This window comes from Trichomonas vaginalis, chromosome V, assembly GCF_026262505.1.
Source record: "Trichomonas vaginalis G3 chromosome V, whole genome shotgun sequence".
Taxonomy (NCBI): Eukaryota; Parabasalia; order Trichomonadida; family Trichomonadidae; genus Trichomonas; species Trichomonas vaginalis.
In genome coordinates this window covers 12454147-12477222 of record NC_067207.1, presented here as the reverse complement: position 1 = coordinate 12477222, position 23076 = coordinate 12454147, and the positions used below count along the sequence as shown (strand labels likewise).

Genomic DNA, 23076 nt, shown 5'->3' with positions numbered 1-23076 from the left:
TTTTTAAAAATAAAAATTAAAGCACGTTAAAATCTTTTTTGATGAATTTTTACAAAAGCTACTCAGGATAATGCAAGATATGAGTAGTTAAACATAAATTTCAAATCAGATTTTACTTATAATAAATATTTTAAATTTCCGAAAATTAAGTTCAGATCGACTCTATACGTAGTAAATACTAAATAAGGTGCCAAAAACCTATTAAACAGTATCAAAACTATCAAGATTGTAATGTTTTTGAAGAAAAATTTATAGAATTATGGACTTCAAACAGATATTATGTAAATAAAAATAATATAATGAATTTATTTATTCGTATAATAGCAGTAATAAGTCGATTATTCACTTCTACTTCTGAGATTTGAATTTAATTTCGACAGAAAAAGAGATTCAAGAGGAAAATACTAGGGGATACAAACAGCCACAATGACAGGATTATTATGGAGCCAAGTTGTATTTTTTGATATTTTTAGAGTTTTCCTACCTATTTAGGTACCAAGTTATTGCTTAAAAATTAAGGTTCTAAATTCTGAAGTTTACATGATACTCCTGGGCGCACCCTTAATTATTTATGAATTTTGAATCCAAAATAATCGTTTTCAAGATTTATTTTTCTCAAATTCAATGATTGAAAGAGCAAGACTTAAAAAACTAATACAGAGTGTAGATAACAAGTATTATCAAGACTGTCTTGCTCAGTTTTCTAAAGAAGTTGATGTTACAAAGTCAACTCTTTATGATGACATGATTTTTCAATCATTATTGGATAATTTCAATCTGAAACCTATTCCAATACCTACAATTTTGGAACAATCAGAGTTTATTAAGAAATCTCCGGATGAAGCGATTCCAAAAATCCTCCAATTTCATAGAAGTATTGATGCATCATATTTTATGGTGATGATACAACTTACTAAATCGGGTTTCGCAAAACTATTTACGTGGGATAATATGGTCATGCTATTTCCTGAACTTTATCGATGTTTGGCTTTGGCATCTTATCAAGTTGATTTAATTCCAATTGCTTGCGGTAAAGAAACCGGATTTATACCATCAACGTTTATACGATCACTTGTAGGATTTGTTAATATGATTATTTTTTTACCAGAAGAAAATGCTTTATCTATTGCAGTTGTTATTCAACAAATTACAAAACAGATTGCTAAACAACTTAAAGAAGCATTTGACAAAGGAGTTTGCAAGACATTTATTGACGATATGCTTGATTTATCTTCATCAATCAGTGTTGTTCTTTTCAGCAAGAAATTGGGAATGGATTACGAACTATCATTTCTCACTTATCTTATCAAGGTAAATTCTACGTTTTTGGCCAATAATGTCTTTCAAGACAAAAGATTACCATTTTTACAGGACTTTGAATCAACTTTGGCCACGTTATATTCAAATTCGCATATTACAGATAAAACAGTATCATACAAAATTGTTGAAATGATCTCTACTTTTCTAAATATGAATTTAAAATACGAATACAACGAAAAAACATCGAAGGTATCAGAATCCATGTTTAAAATCTTATTGTACTTACACGATTACAACAATTGTGATATAAATAAACTCGCAAAAGCCACAGCACAAGTTATTAAATGCCATATTTCAAATTTAGTAAGCGTGATAACAATTGATTACGGACAAAATGAAACTAAGAGTTACGACCATACATATAAGATCGAGAGCACTGATTTTGTTACAATACAAACTATAAATAACAATATTATCAAAGTTGACTATTCATCTCACAATATTTCAACCGAAACCGTTCAAAATATTTTTTCTACGATCAATTCAAACTTTTTAAATTTAGTTTACCAAGTTGCTGAGAAAAATTCAACATTTTATTGCGATTTAATATCAGATTTATCAGTTTTTGTTAAAGAAAACCCCAACCCTGCCATCCAATTGTTCCTTGTTGACTTAATGTGCCGTGCAAAACAAGAAGTTTTGTCAATATTATTTAGTTCGAGGTTACCTTTAGAATGGACAGCGATTATCAACAAGAATTCGTTCTCCACGAACGTAATTATTAACAAAGCACCACCTTTATATGGCCAACTCCATAAAAAAGTTTGTGAAATAATAGAAAAATCTTTCCTCATTGAATCCAAGGAGGCAACGTCTCTATCAATGATTATGTGCCAATTCCTACGCTCAAATATGCCATATCATGTTGGTTCTATCGTTAAATTATTTTATCTCATTTCAAAACGCAATCCCACACAACTTTTAGAGGTTTTCCTTGAACTCCAGATTATTCCAATGCTCATACAAATAGATATGATCTACAAATACCAGTTTACAAACGGAGATTCTGATCCATTGCTAATTGACATACATACTTATATACTTTTGACCTTTGTTGAGATGACGAGGATCACTGATTTCGTTGATAACCTTGCTATCGATGCGATTTGCTCAACTTACGTCTTATCTTTGATGTTAGAGAGAAAAGCTGAGCAAATAACCATCGCGTTCTGTCGTAATCTTCTCAAAAACCTCCATTCATCGGTTTTTATGGAAAGATTAAAGATATTTTTGACAGATATCTCTAAAAGAGGAATTGAATACATAGAACCATTCACAAACCTTTTAGATAGTATTAGATCAAGTATGCTTTCAGGAAACCAGTCTGTTTCTCTTCTTTTCAAGGAATTAAATTTCATTGAGTGTATTTGCAACGCTGTTAATCAATTTGCTGAATACGAAGGTGATCCAAACATTTTCTTTTTGTTAGTTTCAGTTTCGCTGAACACTTTTATGTCTTTTTGTCAGACATCAAACGATAATTTAATTTCTTTCAACAACGCTTCGAAATTATTCAACCAAACATATTGCAAAGCCATAACTAAGACAACATTGAACGAAGCGCTTGCTGATCTATTGATTTCTCTTTGTTTAAACGAAACAACAACATTTCAAACAGAATCTCGGCCAAGAGTTATCAAAAATACTGCTGCTTTGTGGCTATTATACAATCTCACAAAATCTAGTACTCTTTCTGATAGAATTTTCGCATATTTATTAGCAATTATTTCATCTTCAGTAGAAAACTGCTATCATTGCTATATTTGTGGTTTCCTGATGCATATAATTAAAGATATGGACAATTTTGCTCCAAATATCTTATTCCAACTGATAATAATCATTGGATCTCATTTCTATGGCATTGGAGAGCTTACAGCCATATTCAATCAGCTTAGAAAGACAGACCAGAAGTTTGCACCCCATCTTTTCGATGCAATTTTCAACATGTTCAAGACAAAAATGAGAATTCCTCTTTCAACAGGTTTTTACGTTGAAAATCAGTCAACAAGATACTTTACTCCTGCATTTTATCAGTTCCATAGGTTCAAACTTAGTTTCTCTTGTTATGTAAAACCGGATCAAACGATTAACGCCATAAAAATCTCTTCCACCCGCGAATCCTTGCTTTTTACGGTCGGAAAGAATTTATTAATCAGGTTATTTTTCGATGCCTCCGTAATTGAAAGAACATATTCTCATCCAAAGCCATTGACGATAAATCAGTGGAATCAAGTGACATGTATATACGAAGAAGGATTTATTAAAGTCATTGTCAATGGAGTTACTCATGATCAGCCGATTCAATTTGATTTCACATCAGATCCAATATTTTTCGAGCACTTGGATAGAGATAGAACTGTTGTACAGATAGAATCGATAAGTATTACCGATATTATTTCAACAAATGACCAAATAATGATTTATAACCATTCTGTTCCTTTCCCATTGTCATTCTTTGACATTCTTCCACTTGCTGGAGGTCCACAGATCTTCCTTCCTTTCTTCGAACGCATACAAGCCTCAAATAAGAGACAATATTTATTAATAAAATGTATGCAAGTCATTGGCGTGGCCATGAGAGAATTTGAGGACCAATTAACTCCACTTTTCTTCAGAGCTTTTGGCCATTTATTGAAGCAAGTTCCAATTGACTCCTGGACAGACTCAGCTGCTAAAGAACTGAAAGAAATAGCAGAGAAAATCAATGATCAAAGACTTATTGTCGCTGTTCTTCAGTACGTTTTCTTGGATATCGCGATTTGGCAGCCATTGCCAAATAATTTACAAGAAATCTTCCTCAAAGCGCTGAAATCCATAAAGAACAAGAACCCTAATTTATTCTTCAACACGTTTGACTTCGAATTAGTCTTCTCAAAGTTCTTTAATTTCCTTAAAACAAGTAACAGTACATTTTTGGTCACAACGATACTGGAATTGTTAGTTACTTATCCTTCTATTAACACTAACTCCGTAATGGCCCTTCTTTCTGTCAGTTTTTCCCGAGAAAAATACGATGATAACGCAATGATGCTTACATTTGCCATACAGAACAAGTTTATCAAGCCATTCTTGACTGTCCTTGGTAATTATGGCATTTACAGGCCATTTATTGAGTTATCATGCGATGAAAATGACAGAACTCGGTTTTGGAGCTTACATATCTTATACCAGTTGTACAAGCAGCTCAATACAGAACAAAAGAATGACTTTAACAAGCATATTTTGTTCCTCGGCCAAGAATATCCGATCCAAGAAGAAAATAACATCTTGAATTCCATTCTGGGCTTCATATTAGACGAAATCAAGGTATTTAACCAATTTTCGCCTACATGTACCGTACAAACAAAGAATAATTACACAGTTCGGAACCCAATTTTCTTTGTTTTGTTCACAAGTATCGCTGCAACGTCAAAACAAAAATCGCAGACATCAGCTGAGATACTTATATCAACGATTCAGAGTTCTATGGAGTCAAGAATCGCATTAAGACAGATTAATCACTGGATGTTCTGGTTATCGCTATTCTTTAAGGTATTTTCCAACCAAGAGGAGTTCGGAAAGACCTTGGCGATGTTTGCAATCGATATCGGAAAAGAATTTGACTCATATTATTTCTATTCTTTCTTAATTTTGGCTTGTGCTAAGTACGGATGGGAATGGAGTATCTGTGCTGGTAAGTTTATACTAGAGTTACTCGATAAAATGTTCTGCAAGAACACATTGAAAATTGTATTTCTTTATTTGACGTTGCCTCATCAATTTATGATTGACCAAAAGCTCAATTTCGATGAAAAGAACCATCTCATTGACTTAATTATCTGCTTCTTCTCGAAACAGCCAATCCCTGTTTCATTTGAATTCAAAAACCACTATACAGAGTGGAATTCGAACTATACAAGGGATATTTACACATCAATCCTTGCTCACGCTGTTTCAAATCCGAAATTATTTAATATGGAAATAGATTTCTCATCATTCCATGTTATTTCACTGATAAACATCATCACATTGCTCATAGATCTATATTACGATGTTCCAACTTCATCAGCACCTAGTTTTTGCACTTCATTTATCAGTCATTTCATGAATGTGAAGGAAATTAATGTTGGATTGTACACAGCCTTGTATTATATGTACACAATAAAGAATCTCCGTAAGAGCGACAAAGAACAGATCAAACAAGTGTTCTTTAACCAAGGAAAGAACATAATTGCGATCAGAGAAATTGCTTTCAAGTCTAAAAGCGCTCTACAGCATCTTTTCGAAACAATTATCCCTGATTTCCAAGCAACCGTCACTAAAATGATCACAGAAATCTCAGATACTTCGGCTTTCGATTTAACTTCTCACAATTTTGAGATGTCTCTCAAAAAGTTGAAAAGTGACGCAAATCATGATTCTGACGAATTCAGCGAACAACTTAACAAACACGAAGAACAGCTGAGTCGTCAGAATGCTAAAGTATGGAGTAGAATCTGGAAATCACTGCAAGAAGATGGAGGACCATGGTCAATTGTTGATCCTAAACAATATTGGAAATTAGATCCAACAGTTGATGGATACGGTAGACACTTTAGACTTAAAAAGAACAGACACTTTGATCTGCATGAAGAAGCAAGTCGACAAAGAGATTCCGGTATCAAAACTGTTGAAAAGAAACAGATAGAACCATTTCAGTTATATGCACCGAAAGAAATCCAATTTGAACAATTGACTTTCATTCATTTCGAATGTCAAATGCTGACACAGACATTGTTGTTCAAAGGAAATCTCCATATATATAAAAACTCCATCATTTTCGAGTCAACAGAAGCTTTGGAATCAACAGAAGATGGTTTACAAAAAGGAATTTTCAAAAATATTGTTCGAGAAATTGAAATTTCTGACATTTTGTATGTTTTGAATCGCAGATTTATGCATCATGATAATTCATGCGAGATATTTACTAAGAAGCGCGAATCGTACTTCTTTATATTACCTGAAGGCGTGAGATCCGCGATCTACAAGAAACTCAAGCAAATGAATGTTTATTGCCAAATTGGAAATGCTGCAAAAGTTTTGAAAGATTTCAAAGTTGTCGAAAGATGGCAAAGCGGAAAAATAAGTAATTACTACTATTTGTATTTGTTGAATATAATTTCTGGAAGGTCATTTAATGATTTGAACCAATACCCTGTATTTCCATGGGTTCTCAAGAATTATACAAGTGAAACAATTGATTTGCAAGATGCAAACAATTACAGAGATTTCAGTAAACCAATGGGTGCCATGGATAAAGACAGATTGGAAGGATTATTAATGATCTACAATGAAATTAATGACCCATCAATGAAATGCATGTACAGAGTATTCTACAGTTCATCTGCAACTGTAATTGGCTACTTAATAAGAATGGAACCATTCACTTCACTTCACATTCGACTTCAAAGTGGCCAATTTGATTTACCAGGAAGATTGTTTTGGAGTCTTCCTGATGCATTTGATTCTGCTTGTAAAGAGAGTGGAGATTTCAGAGAATTGATTCCGGAATTCTTCACTTTACCAGCTTTCCTTGAGAACCAGAATCATTTCGATTTCGGAATGATCAAATACAACGAATACAAAGTTGATGACGTCAAATTACCTCTTTGGGCACATTCCGCTGCAGAATTCATTCATATTAACAGGATGGCGCTTGAATCTCCTTTAGTTTCAAGCAGAATAAACCAATGGGTTGATTTGATTTTCGGATTTAAACAGAGAGGACAAGAAGCAGAAAACGCTTTCAATGTTTATCATCCGTTTTCTTATCCAACTATTTTGGATAACACCAAAATTTACAATGATTTCAAGAACGCTATAAATAACCATGCATTGAATTTTGGTGTTGTTCCGAATGTTTTGTTTGATTCTCCAAGCCCTTCCAAACCGTTTGTTGCGAATAGAGAGATGCAAGGAAGTTTCTTCACTCCTATAAGTATCCAAAATATCTCTGAAGTCGGTTGCGTTTCTTTCTTTAATTCACAAATTGTTACTTCTTCATTTGATGGAAAAATCAATTTCTATAAAAGAATTGTTAAAAGTGAAGTGAAACAAAGAAAGAGTTTTCAGTTTAATGAACAATATCTTCCATGTTTCATGACGAATTCCGCTAATATTAGGATATTGTTGGCTCATGAATCATTTGTGATTTTGGCTCCTCCGACATCGAACTATTTCACGATGTTTGACCTTTCAAGTTTCGAACCATCGAAGATCTTCAACTCCGAGAACCATCCAGGAACGATTTCCGCTTTGGCCTGCGACACGGACAACGAAAACAAACTTTATGTTGCGTCTGCAGCGAGTGACAGTTCTTTCTTTGTTTATATCTTTGAAATCTCGAATTCAAAGTTGTTGTTGAGAGGAAGAATGTCATCAATGTTCCATTCGCAGCCGATAATTGATGTCGACATCTCTTATATCTATGATTTGATCGCAACTGTTGATTCCCAAATGTTGGTGTTCACTTCACTTTTGACAGGAAAAGTAATTATCAGCAAATCATTGAATTATGTTCCAATTTCTGTCAAAATTACTGAACTAGGATATGTCATTGTTGTTTCCAATTCACATGAAAATAATGAGGATATAACAGTGATTGATTTATACGACATGATGTGCAATAAAATAGGAACGAAGAAGAGATTAAGTAAATGCACTGCACATTGTTTGTTTACTGATGAAAATTCTCAGGAATTCGCAATTTTCGCTTTCTCTGATTTGTCAATGGCAATAATGAATGTATTTGATTTCGATACAGTTATACAAGGTGAGCTTCCGAAAATGGCAACATCAATCACAGCTGATAGAGTTAATAATTGTGCTGTTTTCTCTTTGATTGATGGATCTGTTTATATCTACGATTTTAACTAATTTTTATTTTATTATTATTTTATTTGTTTATATAAATCTATTATTTCTATAACAATTGCTTTTTATAAGTTTTAGGTATTTAAAAAAAGACTCTCACACATCCCACAGGAATACATCGATTGGCTTGATAATGGGGAGATGTTCTCAAAAGGGAAATTTATTCTCAGTAAATTTTTTCTTATGTATTTGACTATGCCATATGACTATTTGGTTCAGTTTTGATGATCGGAATTATTTGGTATTACAGATTGTGCAAATTTATGCAACGATTGAAATCAATGCATGTAATCGAGCAAATTTCATGCATGCGACGAGCCAGCAAGACTTTGTTGAACTTTTTGGTGAATTCCAAATAGGAGATTTGTAAATTGTAAGTTTATATTCTATAATTTAATAATTTTTTTCCAAAATGTTAGCGATTTCTTATGAGAATAGTATTTCTATAAATGGTTATTGTTTAAAAATGAAATAAATTAAAATCAATAAGTTTTATCAATGAATTAAAAAAAACATAAATTATCTATCATTATAAGCTGGGAATTTGATAGAAATGCGTTGAAAACGTAACAATTTCTTAATTATACATATTATCCAATTCGTAGGCGTCAGATTTTACATCCCCAAGGATAGCCTCCAAATTACTATCCTCTGCATGTATATCCCAGTACTTAATGTGCAATAATCCAAGAATTGCAAAAATGAGTGCAATAGGAGCAATTAAAATCCATCCTTCATATCGTATTTCTTCTTCCTCCTTATATGGATGTTCATTTACTTCTTTTTTGAGGAAAGCATATAAATCTTCAAATTCTTTTTGATAAGCTTCGTAATCGAAACCTCGGCTGTAATCTTTTACTTCTTCAAGGGTGTTGATACCAGTTGGGATAAAAAGACCTATGTTATCTGGGAAGAGGTGATCGGATTCCTCACTATCTCCTTCATTTTGGACTTTGAACGAGTATTTCATATCGATGTCATCGCCTTCAGAATTGTAACCAACTAAGGGTATTATGGAGCCTTCTGTATCATTAATAAATTCTTCTTCTTCCCATAAATTCCAATAAATTTCATAATGCCAGAAACTTAATTGGGCATCACCGCTAACAGAGTGTGATTGTGAATAGGTATACTTGGAAGATTTTCCGGGTGGACTTAAATGATAAACATTTGTACCGCGTCCTAATGCATAGTCGTAATATTCTGTAGAAGATATGTTGTAGTAGGCAAATAAATCTATTGAGTCGGATGCTTTTGTGGAGAAATAAACTTTGATATCTTTATCAGAAATTGATTTACGGTATAACTTCTTGTTTGAGAAAATTCTCATAATAGAAGTAATTACCTTTGTAGTATTGCTGTATACATCATATTCTGTTCTATTGTATTTAAATGGAGGAGAAATTGGGAGAATTGAGATTTTGCATGTCTCAGATTTACAAGTATAAATTGTACGATTTTCACCTTCATATTCTTCATTGTAGGGTTCATAGATAACTGAAAATGGATTCAAATAGTCTTTGCCATGAATAGATGCAGAATAAGTCCCTGTTCCACTTACAAGATGAGGAAATTTGACATAAACTTCATCTTCAGATGTGAATTCTTGATTAGCATATTTGGGGAATCCGAAGGTACGAGTAGAATTACTAATATTTTTATAGCCATATATATATATATCTTATAGAAAGTATCAGCATCGGAATAAGAATTTAAAATTATCGCTTGATTCAAATTTTCAGAACTTTTCAAATGGTTCAATGTTGATGTACGGCAGAAGTAATCATGGACATCTTAAAAGTAAATATAATTTTCAAAACTGATATAGCGACTATAATTTTTCACAAAAATTTTTGCGGTTTCGATAAATATGTGCTTAATAAAAAGAAAGAAAATGTTTAAACTCGATTTCTTCTCAAAAAAAATCTTTTCCACTAATTTGTTTGCAAAGACGTTATTGTAATTTTTTTAATAAGAATTTAGAATCAACTTTTAAATCAAAGCTGGTTTTGATTAAAAATCTTTGTTTCAAAAATTGAGAATATTGAGAATCAATTGTTATGGAATCGGGAGACTTGACTCTTTTTTCATTAGCCAATTCCTTTGTTACATACCTTCAAAACATTGCAATCTCACTAGGATTTTTCAAACTTACTCCCCCTGCTTGGCTCAAAAAAGCTGGAGACGCTATTATTAATTTTTATACAACGATACTTAATATTCAAAACTCTTTACAGGAAATGAGCTTATCAGCCAAGTTAGCAATTAACTGTATCTTAATTCCAGTGATTTTAATGTTAATTGGTCAAAGTTTCATGGGAAGTATTTCAGTCTTTTTTGAATTTTTCGTCTGTCCATCAGCAGCAATTCTTGGTCTTGGTATCGCATCATATGCAAAGAACAGTGATTATTACGTGATGATAGTTGGTGCAGCATGTCTTGCTGGTTCTATTTTAATATTATTAATTTTATTTTGTTGTCATCCAATCCAACATTACCCATTCAGGCATATTGGTAAAAATACGAAATTAGGCCTTTTGCATTTAGCTGGTACTGCAATTTTCTTATTTTTGGGAATTGCAAGTTCTGGGATAATCAAGGTTAGATTTTTCGAGGGCATTAAGGAAACATATTTTCCTATTGGAACAGTAATTTTTTACATAATTGCAGTATTATATTTTATTTATGCTTGTTTCAGGATGACAAACAAAGGTGCAATTAAGTTAAGCAGGCTAAAAGTATTGCTACGATTAAATGTAATGAAATTTGTGTTCGTTCTTTATAATGCAGCTTATTTGCCAGTTTTCCAATCAATTCTTTATTCAACAATGGTCATCAAAGATGTATGTCCACCAGGAACATATCCATACTCGTATGCTGGCGGTAACGTTTTCGCATCTAGATATTTTTCATGCATAACGAATGAAAATATTTCAGAAAGCAATAGTGAAACAAGATTTAGGTTTAATCTTGCAACAAAAACAGCTGAATGGAAGTATGAATATGCGCCACAAATTGTTTTCTGTATTATTTTCATTACCATTGCTTATCCTGTCGTCATTTACTTCATTATCAAAAAACTTTATGATGAATATGGAGACCAAGTTTACAAAATGGAAAACGCAGGAGCAAGTTTATTTAAAGATTATAAGTATAAGCACAGGTTTTGGCCTCTTGTTCAACTATTATATAAGTTGATTATTGCTACAATCACAATCCTTGCCAACTTGTATGTTCCTGGATTGGTGTTTTTGCTTACCTTTATTTATATTGGATATGGAGTATTGATTTTCTTCATAAAGCCATACAAAAATAAGTATAACAACTGGATTGAAATTGCAGACAATGGATTAAGTGCAATTTTCTCATTATTACCTGTTGCAGCTGCGTTTGGTGCAAATGTTGCTCCACTTGCAATGACTATTTTGAGTGTAATTGAAACAGTTTGTTCCTTGGGAATTTCAATTGCTGCATTTATCCTTGATAAGAAGAAAGGTAAAAAAGAAGAGACAACAAGGAAAGTAAAAGAACTTGAAGCAAATTATCTTATGGAGAAGCCGCTTATACATTATACACTGTACTTCTCTTTGTTTGGCTTTCTGATATTTGGATTTTTCCTTGGTAATCTTGCTTATTTTCAAAAACCAACTATCGATTTCGAATATATTCCTACGAATACTTGTGTATTCCTCGAGTATCAACCAAAAATGGACTTTTTCAATACTGATGAATGTACTCATTTTGGTGAAGCTATCGATTATATGTTTTAGAGATATTATGACGGATCGATTTTAATCATCCGAGAAAAAATAAAATATAGATTTTTTTGTAAAGAGTTAAATTATCTTTTTTTCGATTTTAAATAGGCAATGTCTATGCTAAGCTGTAAAATTATATCAGTTCAGACAATTATTCAAAATAAGCTATTGTTATGCCCACATCTCTAAATGTTGTATGTTTTAAGTGAATTTTTTGGGGAAATAAGTTCGATTCATTTGTTCCATTTTGTAAAATTGACTGTTTATTTTACTATTGTTGGAAATAACATAAACACTATAATGCTTTAAGTGATCATTTGAATTGATATATGATCATTGAGTTAATAGAGGCAAATTAAATCAATTGGAAAAATCGATTAAATTTTTCCCAAAAAAATACAGATATTTTAATTGGTTTTCGTCATTGTAATATTTGTGTATGATCATATTTTTTTTCCTATAAATTTGATTGTTGTGTAAACTATTGAATTAATTCTGCTGATTTGAAGGCCGTTGCTGAAATTCAATGAAGAAAATTTACCTTCGAATTTATTTCATTATAAAATGAGCGACAAAGTTAGGTGCATCGTGACCTACAGATTCCCAAACTCCAATGTTATATATGAAGCATCTGTAGACCATAGAGGAAGTCTTATTAATCCACATCCTATCAAAGAAGCTAAAAATATTCCAAGTATAACTTTTGTTACAGAGCCAGTATCTAATCCAAAGATAGATGTTAATTTATTTGATGATTTTGATGATAATCCATTCGATTGTTTTATTGATCCAGACAAAGAAAATATTCAATAGAAAATGACGAGGAAAATCATATCATATATATGAAAATGATTTTTCACGCATTTCTCTATAGAATATTCTTTTTGTAAATCCATAATTTCATGGAGAATTTATAAAAAAATCCAAAATTTATAACCATTTTATTTTATTACTTATTTTCCTTGCTTTAAAAAGATTTTAACAAGAATTATCTTTTGAATAAGCTGTTGTTGATACAGAAACTTGGAGGGAAATTATAACATGAAGCTTATTGATTCGAAATTAACATGGAGCATTAAAAGATAGGTAACAGTGATGTGAAATACTTATATGAATAAGTCAATCACTATAAAAAAAATTTAAAGAAATTAAATTTATGCATTTTATAATGATCAATTATATGGCGTATTCAAAATATTGGTTATATGGATTTGAATAAGCCAATCATTAAAAAAAAGGAAAGGAAATTAAAATAATATAAAAATAATTATCGTTTATACATATTTAACTATAAATTCAATATCGACCAAACTTAGCGTAAGACAACTGGGCCTTCAACAGTTCTACTTTCTTTTCATATTCTTGTTCCATTCTATCAATCTGTTCTTGGGATTTCTTTGTTACAGCAACTCTCTTTTGAACGAACTTCTCCTTCAGCTGCTGGTCCGCTCTGAAGTAAGCTTTGCTGATTTCGGTGTTTTTGACTTTAGTTTCTTTTCTTTCGATATCTTCGACATGTTTCTGGAGGATCTTGACGTCCCTAGTCTGTGAATTTATGATCGCCGAGTGAAGACGGCTGCGGAGATTGATCAAATCGCTACTTGGTTTGTTATATTTCGCCAAGGTCTTGGGGTTCTGCCATAACACATCTAATTTATGGGCTTCCTCGAGGTACTCGTCATCGAGAGCGTTGATCGATGAATCAAGAAGGTCAAATAATTCATCAATCGACTTTTCCTTCTCTTCGAAGGTTTTCTGTATTTCGAGTTGTATTTTATCGACTTCGTTTTCGCGATGTGATGTTATTTCTGGTATATTCGATAGAATTGATAGGATAAATTTGGCTTCATCGTACCAGTTGTTTCCCTTTGTAATTTTGAGATATTTCTGTAGTGCTTTCTTGACTTCTGGAATATCCTCTTCGTTCTCGACGTATCCGTTCTGTAATGCTTGAAAAACTGGAGAATCTTCGTCTTCTACAACGATTTTGTCTAATCTTCCGAACAACGCTTCTGTAATTTCATCAACAACTGCATCTGGAATGGATTCTGATGATTCTTCGTCAACTTCTACGATCTCTTCCTCTTCTTGTTCAATTAATTGGTCAGAATCAACACCAGACTCTTCTTCATGGGCTTCGTCCTCCTCTACGACCTCTTCTGGTATCTCTTCGTCCTCAATTTTCTCGAGTTTTTGAGAATTTTGATTCTCATTTCGCTTTGGTATCGTAGAGATGATATTTTCGAGTAAATGCTGAGATTCTGAAGCCTCGCCAAGCTTCATGCCGAAGCTTCCTGATCTTGGCCTTGTCTGATGTCTTTGGATGTCTTTCTTTGTATTTGAAGGAGAAGGTTCCTCGCTTATCGCTGGTATTGGATCAGGAAGCTTCTCTGCTATGTAAGAAAGCGTTGGATGTGGTTGTTCTTGAGTTAAAGAGGAGACAGCCATAATAGATTGGGATGCGGCTCTAACGAGAGGAATGAGATCTTTCGGAGGTTCGTATCCCATCTCTTTCCATCTTCCAGTATTTTTAGCCTTTAATTGCTTGACCATGATGACTTGAGGATTATAATCTTCTTCTGCCTCTTCGTCCTCGTTTTGTGGATCCGATTGATCATTGACAGGAAGGATGAGCGAATCTTCCTCTTTAATTTCGGATATCGGAACAATATTACTGATTTTTTTCGCGACAGATTCTCCTTTTGGAATTGAATTTTCGAGAGATAGTACAGCATATGATGAATGTCGAACATTTAAGCCGATTGGCATATCGTCCTCCTCTTTTTTCTCCGGTTTAGTAAGATTTTCTTCGTCCAATTCTGAAACTTCATTGAGATTTGAAATTGCGTTGCCACCTTTCATGACAATTTGATTGCCATGCAAACTTGAAAATGAGGGCTGACGATGTGTCAATCCAATTGGGGCATCTTCTGAATCATCAGTATCATCCAGAACAAGCACTGGACCAGCAGTCTTTGTTGGACTGTTTTTAGCAGCTTCGGACTGCTTGAAATGCTTATCCAGGTCGGTTTCAACTGGATTCTTTTGAAGTAAGGCCATCAATGGGTTATCTTCGCTCATTTTACAAAAATTATTTTTTTCAAAACATAAGTTATATTCTTTTTTTCTAAACGTTACAAAAGTTTTATTTTCTTACCTCCTCATTTTGTCCGATTCCCAGCGAAACCTAAATAAGTCCTACTTGAGGTGTCAGAAAAGTCTTTAATTTTGGATTATATGAGGTTCTCCTGATAATTCCAATTTTGATAAGCTTAAAATCAGAGTTCAGTGCTTATAAAATAACTATATATGCAAAAACAAAGAGAAATTAATGGATAATGGACTGTAAAATTATTTATAAAATGAAAAAATAAATCAAAATTCGATATTCCATACGTCATATATCATAAATAGATTTTTATTACAATGGAAACTAGAATATATAACTTAACACTATTGTAAAATATCTGTATTAAATGAAATTTGTTAATTTATGCTATTAAAGTAACTTACTAATGTGTTTAGCTATCTTATCGATTTTCTAATAGATGTTAAGCTGATTGTAACATCACAATAGAAAATTATTTAATTCCAAAAAACATTTGTAAATTCTATATATCATTGATCAATAGCTAATATGTACTCTAAACAAATTAGAAAATAATTCATGTATAAACATCATTTATTAAAAAAAACAAACAATAAAAATTAAAAAAAAATTAAGGAGAAAGTTTTGCTTTTGATTGCAAACTTCTTTCAATAACTTCAGATTGAAGGGGTTCTTGTTTGAGCTCCTTTTTCCTGATGATTTTGAAGTTAATGGACATGGCCTTTCCTAAAGTGGAAGAACTAATATACGATATGAAATTGTTCTTAGCATGGTTGATGTCAATGGTTTTTGACTGACCAGATTTAGTATTCAGTCCGATATAAAAAATAATTTTTCCGCCATAAGAAATTTTGCTTGGCCAAATGTTGGCTTCGCATATCCCAGGTATTTCCTCAAGAATTTTAACTAATCTTGTTAGTTTTGAGGAAAGGAATCCGATTATTTCATCTTTAATTTGGGAATTTGTTGGAATAAGGTCGATGCAAAGGAAATATCTGTAGTCTGCAAAGAAACAACCACCTTTGAACAGTTCTTGCCATGATAAATCTGATATCAAAGCTTTCTTGGTTGTTTCAAGAGCTCTTTGTAATTCCTTAATGATTCTCTTTCTGCTGCTTGTAGTTACAGCTCGTAAACTGTTGATTTGTGGATAAGATTGTGTCATCAAAATCATTGGATCATTTAATTGGAAATCCGGAGTATTACTGTCTAAATTCAATTGTATATCCCAATCCCAACTGGAGAAGTACTCAAAGAAATGGAAAATAAGCATGCTAAGTGAACAATTCGGATGTTGATTGCATATTATAGCGCACATCATTGATATATTGATACCTTTAAGGTAACCATATAAGTTTCCGAATATTTCACGTTTTTGTGCCCAGTTTCTGATGAATCTGGTAAAATATGGGAAATTTGGATGATTTTTCATCAAATCACGAATAAGTAAGCAATTTAGATAACCGTTTAGTGATAGCTGTGCTTTGGGCTCTAATTTGTCCATATCTTCCTTTTTGATATTGTTCAAATTTTTGATTTTTATTTGGTTATTTAAAGGAGCAAAAGAAATGTCGACACTTATGTCATTACAAACTGTTTTAATGATCGGAACAAATGCATTTTCTACTTTAATTGTTTCCTTAATTGAAGGATGACGAATTAATTCTTCATAAAATCCTTCAAAAAAATCCTTGTATGTAAAATACTTTGGTGCAATTAGTATAACATCAACATCAGAATCTGGCTCCCACGTGTCCATTAAATAGGACCCATTTTCATGAATGAAAATTTCTGGCGATTTCGGATCTGTATTCATTGAAAATGAGAGCCTCTGTTTGCGTTCAGCAAATTTTATGGCAATATTCTTGATAATGTATACAACAATTTTTCTGGATTGATAATCTTCGAGAGTTGGCATTAATTTTGATGAACGAATTACGTGTCTGATGCTTTCATCTGGATTTGAATCGGTATTGTTGTTTGGAGAGCTTTCCTGTGTGGAAGAACCAAACATTTTTATTTTATCAAATTTTGGACTGAAAAGGATCTGAAATTTATTTTATCGCATGAGAGGCAAATTAAATAGTAATTAAGATTATATTTGAACATGAAAAATGTTGGTAATTTCAAAAAATTTGCCAGCTGCGACTATTTTTTTTTGACTAGACTCAAAAATATATTATCTTTAAGGAGTAATGTTATATTAGATTTTACTTAATCTTAAACTAATGCTACCAATCAAATTTCAATTTTTAACTTCATTGATGCATATATTTATAGAAATTTTTCCTGGGCGTCAAAAATTTTCTCACTGGGTTTTCGTCTATCAATCCCAGCTCATTATATACGCAACCAATCAAAAATCTGATATGGGAGGCCAAGGCTAACTTTTTGTTGTCTACCTAATAAAAGAGGAAGCAGCATTAGTGAGAATAATCGCAAATACTCAATTTAAATTATCTTTTTATTCTTAATTTAAAGTGACAAAAAGAATAAAAAACCTATTCTAAGGCATGTTGTTATGTAAATGAGACTAGACATCATATTTTATGTTATGAAAAAAAATATTTAGAATTTTAGAACAAAATAAATAGAAAAAATAGCATAACTTATGGATGTGCGTATATTAAATTTAATAAATTAAGAGAAATTATTTTTGGCGCCAAAATTATTCGTTAACTCTCAAATTTTTCTGAGTCAATAAGCCGCCAAAAAAGTGTCATTTTGTTTCGTTAGAGAAAGATGAATTGTCCATGTCATCCAATCGGGAACAAGGGGGATGGGGATTAGATGATAAAGAAGCAATTCATGCTCTCTATCTGAAGCAATCAGACTTACCAGCAACAATGTGAATCGATTTGGCTTTAAAGTTAATATAGCAGATCAGCTTGTTACTGGAGAGACTAGGCATTACGATTGATTCGCTGTAGTGCTCTACTTTAATTTAAGAGTAGTAACGGATAACTGAATTCCCAAAATTCTTTAGGTGATCCAAAACACTGTAGCTGCTTGAACTTTGGACGAGCCTCGCACCCCAGAGAATAGAAATCCCAATCTTGCTCATGTTTAGTTGAATTAGTCTGCAGCAGTACAGCTCTGATACCACAAGATCGTGATGTATACAAAGTCACAACGCTATTTGATTCAACAACTAGCTAGTTTTGACATCAAATTGCAAAATTTGACTTCGTTATGAGCTCTTTGTAGCAAAAATACATTACACTTAAAGACTAGTTGCTAGACTGTAGTAGTTTGTTCGTATATATCTATTTTTCCCCAACGTATTGCATACTACATTTTGACAAGACTTGCAACCTTATAGTAACCTCGTTGGGAATTGTTCAAGCAAAGCGTAGGTAGTTAAGGTCGAGTAAGAGTTCTTCTTAAATCTTTCACTGAATGAGTAGGTGTTGGAAGAACTGTTCTCTAAAGCGATACAGTTGCGCTACATGTTCGTCAACTTGTCTAGAAATAAATATATCATTTGTTTTATACGTTTTTTCGTAATAAATCTATTTGTATTTGTTGTATTTGAGTATGAAGATAACAAAAACTACGGCATAAGACGCAGTACACTGGGCTTCGTTGCCATTTTATTTACCATGTTAAGAATAAACTTAACAGACATGCTTTGTTTTCGACGAAGCCATCTAAAATAACGTACATCTAAATAAAACTAAAAAACTGTAAAATTTCTTTATTTGATAGTATACTTCAAATTATGCACTATACCTTCTAGAATTCTATAACACTCTTTGCATATAATTTTTTTTAAAAAAAAGTTATATCTCGACAAAAATATGATTTATCAATAGAGTATGTAAAATAAAACTCATTCGCAGTATTAAAAAATCGTAAATCTTTCCAAAAAATTTTGAATTACAAATTTTAAAACTTAAAACAACATTTTTTGAAGCGAAAAAACAAAATCTAATTTTTTTGGAAAATTTAGAATAAATAGAGCTCTTTAACTCGTCGAATACAAATTGTTTTCAAGTTTTTTTCGACCGGAAATTGAACTTTTAGAGTTTATACAATAAGATTCACATGAAAAAATACGGGTTTAACAAAGAAATCACCAATATAAAGGTTTTCTAGTAGAACGAGATTGATAAAAACTATGGTATGATAAAAAGACGATAATTTTTTTGGCGGGATAAAATGGCAACGAAGCCCAGTGTACGTTGTTATCTTGATACTCAAATACAACAAATACAAATAGATTTATTACGAAAAAACGTATAAAACAAATGATATATTTATTTCTAGACAAGTTGACGAACATGTAGCGCAACTGTATCGCTTTAGAGAACAGTTCTTCCAACACCTACTCATTCAGTGAAAGATTTAAGAAGAACTCTTACCCGACCTTAACTACCTACGCTTTGCTTGAACAATTCCCAACGAGGTTACTATAAGGTTGCAAGTCTTGTCAAAATGTAGTATGCAATACGTTGGGGAAAAATAGATATATACGAACAAACTACTACAGTCTAGCAACTAGTCTTTAAGTGTAATGTATTTTTGCTACAAAGAGCTCATAACGAAGTCAAATTTTGCAATTTGATGTCAAAACTAGCTAGTTGTTGAATCAAGTAGCGTTGTGACTTTGTATACATCACGATCTTGTGGTATCAGAGATGTACTGCTGCAGACTAATTCAACTAAACATGAGCAAGATTGGGATTTCTATTCTCTGGGGTGCGAGGCTCGTCCAAAGTTCAAGCAGCTACAGTGTTTTGGATCACCTAAAGAATTTTGGGAATTCAGTTATCCGTTACTACTCTTAAATTAAAGTAGAGCACTACAGCGAATCAATCGTAATGCCTAGTCTCTCCAGTAACAAGCTGATCTGCTATATTAACTTTAAAGCCAAATCGATTCACATTGTTGCTGGCAAGTCTGATTGCTTCAGATAGAGAGCATGAATTGCTTCTTTATCATCTAATCCCCATCCCCCTTGTTCCCGATTGGATGACATGGACAATTCATCTTTCTCTAACGAAACAAAATGACACTTTTTTGGCGGCTTATTGACTCAGAAAAATTTGAGAGTTAACGAATAATTTTGGCGCCAAAAATAATTTCTCTTAATTTATTAAATTTAATATACGCACATCCATAAGTTATGCTATTTTTTCTATTTATTTTGTTCTAAAATTCTAAATATTTTTTTTTCATAACATAAAATATGATGTCTAGTCTCATTTACATAACAACATGCCTTAGAATAGGTTTTTTATTCTTTTTGTCACTTTAAATTAAGAATAAAAAGATAATTTAAATTGAATATTTGCGATTATTCTCACTAATGCTGCTTCCTCTTTTATTAGGTAGACAACAAAAAGTTAGCCTTGGACTCCCATATCAGATTTTTGATTGGTTGCGTATATAATGAGCTGGGATTGATAGACGAAAACCCAGTGAGAAAATTTTTGACGCCTTTTTCCTGCAGCCATTAATGTGCTGACTTGTAATTTCTAAATTAGACAAATAATTTGTCAAATTACGCAATAACTTTATCGGTAAAAAAATTATTACACCCTCTCAGAGCAAAGTGATTTCTGGTGGTAAAGATACCACATTTATTTAAGGAGATTCTCATTTTTTTTCGTAACTTGATTGATAAGTTCATGGATTCTCAGGATATGAAAGGTGACCAAACTATTTTTTGAAAGTCCGCCATAACTTTAATGGTACTATTTCAGCGTGTACAATGAATACAAAAATTCTAAGAGTGCCACATAAAATAGTACTTTAGACTTGAGTTAATGCTACCAAGCAAATGTTAAAAAGATGACTTTAGTGTTTTGATAATCAAAGATTAAAATCATTATTGTCTAAATCAATAATCATAACGACAGAAGTTAATGTTTTTTCATCAGTGCTTTAAATCCACTTTTAAAAGTATACCTCAAAAATCAAAATATCAAAAAAAATTGGCCGATAGGTTTGGCTTTAATTTTTGTCTGCTTTTATGATTTGATATGGATGTTATAATTTTAAAAGTTGAGCCAAATTCACCAATAGATTTTTGAGATTTGCAAATACTCAATAATTTTCAGCGTGTTATCTTTTATTAAAAGAACTATTTGGTTTCAGTATCATATAAATTGATATTTACTTTCTATTTGAACCTTCATTTAGCTAATGATTTAGTAATACAGATTTCATCTAATCCTTATAAGAGAATTTTGAATTTGTTATAATAAAAAAACAAACAGATATAGCTTACACATCTATAATAAAGATACCTTTTATAGAAATCAGTATGAAATGTGTTTTGGCTTATTGGAAGCATATCAGACATAATCGCCATAATCAAAAAATCTATATACCCAATAAGTAATAAATTTGTCGATATAGATTTTCCATAAAATTAGTTTTTAGTCTGATCTTAAAATAAATTTAATTTTTTATAAAAAAAATCACATTTAAAAGTACCTTTTTAGTAGCTCGAAATCCTGTTGGTGGATTTGGGGCGTACTTCAAAATTAGCTTTTCTTCTACATATGCAAGCTATATTTTAAATATGGGGCAAATCGGATCGGCGAAAGGAGTTTAGTTACCTTTAGGATATGAAAATTACGGTTATTGAAGGTTCTATTTTCTGTATTATTTACATGAAAGCTGTACTTCGCTAAAGTTTCAATAGATGTCGATAGAAAAAAAAAAGCGGGAAAAAAATATGAGTCGTGAAATTGTTCAGAATTTCGAATACATTGGTGCTCATATCAAGGATTATATTGATGATAACACTCTCTTTGATATATTCAAGATCGGAGACATCAAAACACACCAGAAGACTTCAATACTCTTCTTGATCAATCATGTTCCCAAGTTGATGCAAACACATTATATATATGCACTAGAAAAGCAAATATTTCAATCAATAACCTACAAGATGCAATTTCAATACTGAAATCTATTAAAAAATACATGAAACTTCAGATATTAGATAGCATTATTGACATTTTGGATCATGTACAAAATGATATCTCCAATTCAACAAACAAAAGCGAAAAGCCTCAATCAGATTTCAATCAAGTTCCAAAAGAAATAGTTAAAGAAAACACCGAGCAAGAAATGCAATCTATTAAATCTCCAATACAAGAAAACCAAGAAAACGAATTTCCAATCGAATTTCTTGATAAAATTTCTAAACTTAAAAATTCCTATTTTACTTATGAAATCTACAAATTTTTTGATGAAATTTCAGAAAAAGGGAATCAAAAAATGATGCTCAAAGCAATTGAAGAAGGACTTCATGAAAAAATATTTGATTGGGGCAATGTACTTCATCATGCATCAGAAAAAGGAAATCTGAGACTTGTTAAATCTCTAATTGAATGTGGTTGTGACAAAGAAGCAGAGGGTATATGGGGTTATACTCCACTCCTTTATGCATCGTGGAAAGGTCATCTTGAAGTAGCTAAATATCTTATCTCGATTGGAGCTAATATTGAAGCAAAAGAGGATAAGGGAGAAACTCCACTCTATATTGCATCAGAAAATGGTCATGCTGAAGTTGTTAAATACCTTATCTCAGTTGGAGCTAATAAAGAAATAAAGAATCAATTTGGATATACTCCACTCATTGTTGCATCAATAAATGGCCATCTTGAAGTTGTTAAATGTCTTGTCTCAGCAGGAGCTAATAAAAATGCAAAGGATAGAGATGGAGATACTCCACTCATACATGCATCAATGGGAGATCATCTTCGAGTTTTTAAATATCTTATCTCTGCAGGAGCCGATAAAACTGCAAGAAATAATAACAGACAGACGGCAAATTTAGTTGCAGGTAGAAATGTTAGAGATTATCTAGTAATAGAACAATTTAAGAGAAACCACGTTAATTTCTAGAGATGTCTTCTTTCTTACGGTTGGATGTAGTAGTCTAAGATCTTAAAACATAATTGAAAGCCGTGTAATACCGAATTAAATTATCAGTAAAAAATTATCATTAATCAAAATCAATTTTCAAATTAAATAAAA

At 32.0% G+C, this 23076-nt stretch overlaps 7 protein-coding genes across 7 annotated transcripts, besides 2 other annotated features; 4 read left to right on the top strand and 3 right to left on the bottom strand.

Annotated features, from left to right (window-relative positions):
- Nucleotides 1–560: part of a mobile genetic element that runs on past the window's edge.
- A 64-nt stretch (nt 561–624) lies between these two features.
- TVAGG3_0323770 (beige/BEACH-related family) lies at nt 625–8214 on the top strand (the record flags this gene model as incomplete). The annotated part of the gene is made up of 1 exon (XM_001581672.1): nt 625–8214. The coding sequence occupies one exon, from the start codon at nt 625–627 to the stop codon at nt 8212–8214; it is 7590 nt and encodes a 2529-aa protein (XP_001581722.1).
- A 574-nt stretch (nt 8215–8788) lies between these two features.
- On the bottom strand, nt 8789–9902 carry TVAGG3_0323760 (uncharacterized protein; the record flags this gene model as incomplete). The annotated part of the gene is made up of 1 exon (XM_001581673.2): nt 8789–9541. One exon carries the CDS (start codon nt 9539–9541, stop codon nt 8789–8791), a length of 753 nt encoding a protein of 250 aa, XP_001581723.1.
- A 603-nt stretch (nt 9903–10505) lies between these two features.
- Nucleotides 10506–11981, top strand: TVAGG3_0323750 (uncharacterized protein; the record flags this gene model as incomplete). The annotated part of the gene is made up of 1 exon (XM_001581674.1): nt 10506–11981. The coding sequence occupies one exon, from the start codon at nt 10506–10508 to the stop codon at nt 11979–11981; it is 1476 nt and encodes a 491-aa protein (XP_001581724.1).
- A 552-nt stretch (nt 11982–12533) lies between these two features.
- TVAGG3_0323740 (uncharacterized protein) lies at nt 12534–12782 on the top strand (the record flags this gene model as incomplete). Its single annotated transcript, XM_001581675.2, has 1 exon — nt 12534–12782. The coding sequence occupies one exon, from the start codon at nt 12534–12536 to the stop codon at nt 12780–12782; it is 249 nt and encodes an 82-aa protein (XP_001581725.1).
- Nucleotides 12783–13265: 483 nt separating this feature from the next.
- On the bottom strand, nt 13266–15062 carry TVAGG3_0323730 (uncharacterized protein; the record flags this gene model as incomplete). The annotated part of the gene is made up of 1 exon (XM_001581676.2): nt 13266–15050. The coding sequence occupies one exon, from the start codon at nt 15048–15050 to the stop codon at nt 13266–13268; it is 1785 nt and encodes a 594-aa protein (XP_001581726.1).
- Nucleotides 15063–15688: 626 nt separating this feature from the next.
- Nucleotides 15689–17092, bottom strand: TVAGG3_0323720 (polynucleotide adenylyltransferase protein; the record flags this gene model as incomplete). Its single annotated transcript, XM_001581677.1, has 1 exon — nt 15689–17092. The coding sequence occupies one exon, from the start codon at nt 17090–17092 to the stop codon at nt 15689–15691; it is 1404 nt and encodes a 467-aa protein (XP_001581727.1).
- A 3637-nt stretch (nt 17093–20729) lies between these two features.
- Nucleotides 20730–21651: a mobile genetic element.
- A 366-nt stretch (nt 21652–22017) lies between these two features.
- On the top strand, nt 22018–22944 carry TVAGG3_0323700 (protein ubiquitination; the record flags this gene model as incomplete). Its single annotated transcript, XM_001581678.1, has 1 exon — nt 22018–22944. The coding sequence occupies one exon, from the start codon at nt 22018–22020 to the stop codon at nt 22942–22944; it is 927 nt and encodes a 308-aa protein (XP_001581728.1).
- Nucleotides 22945–23076: the final 132 nt, after the last annotated feature.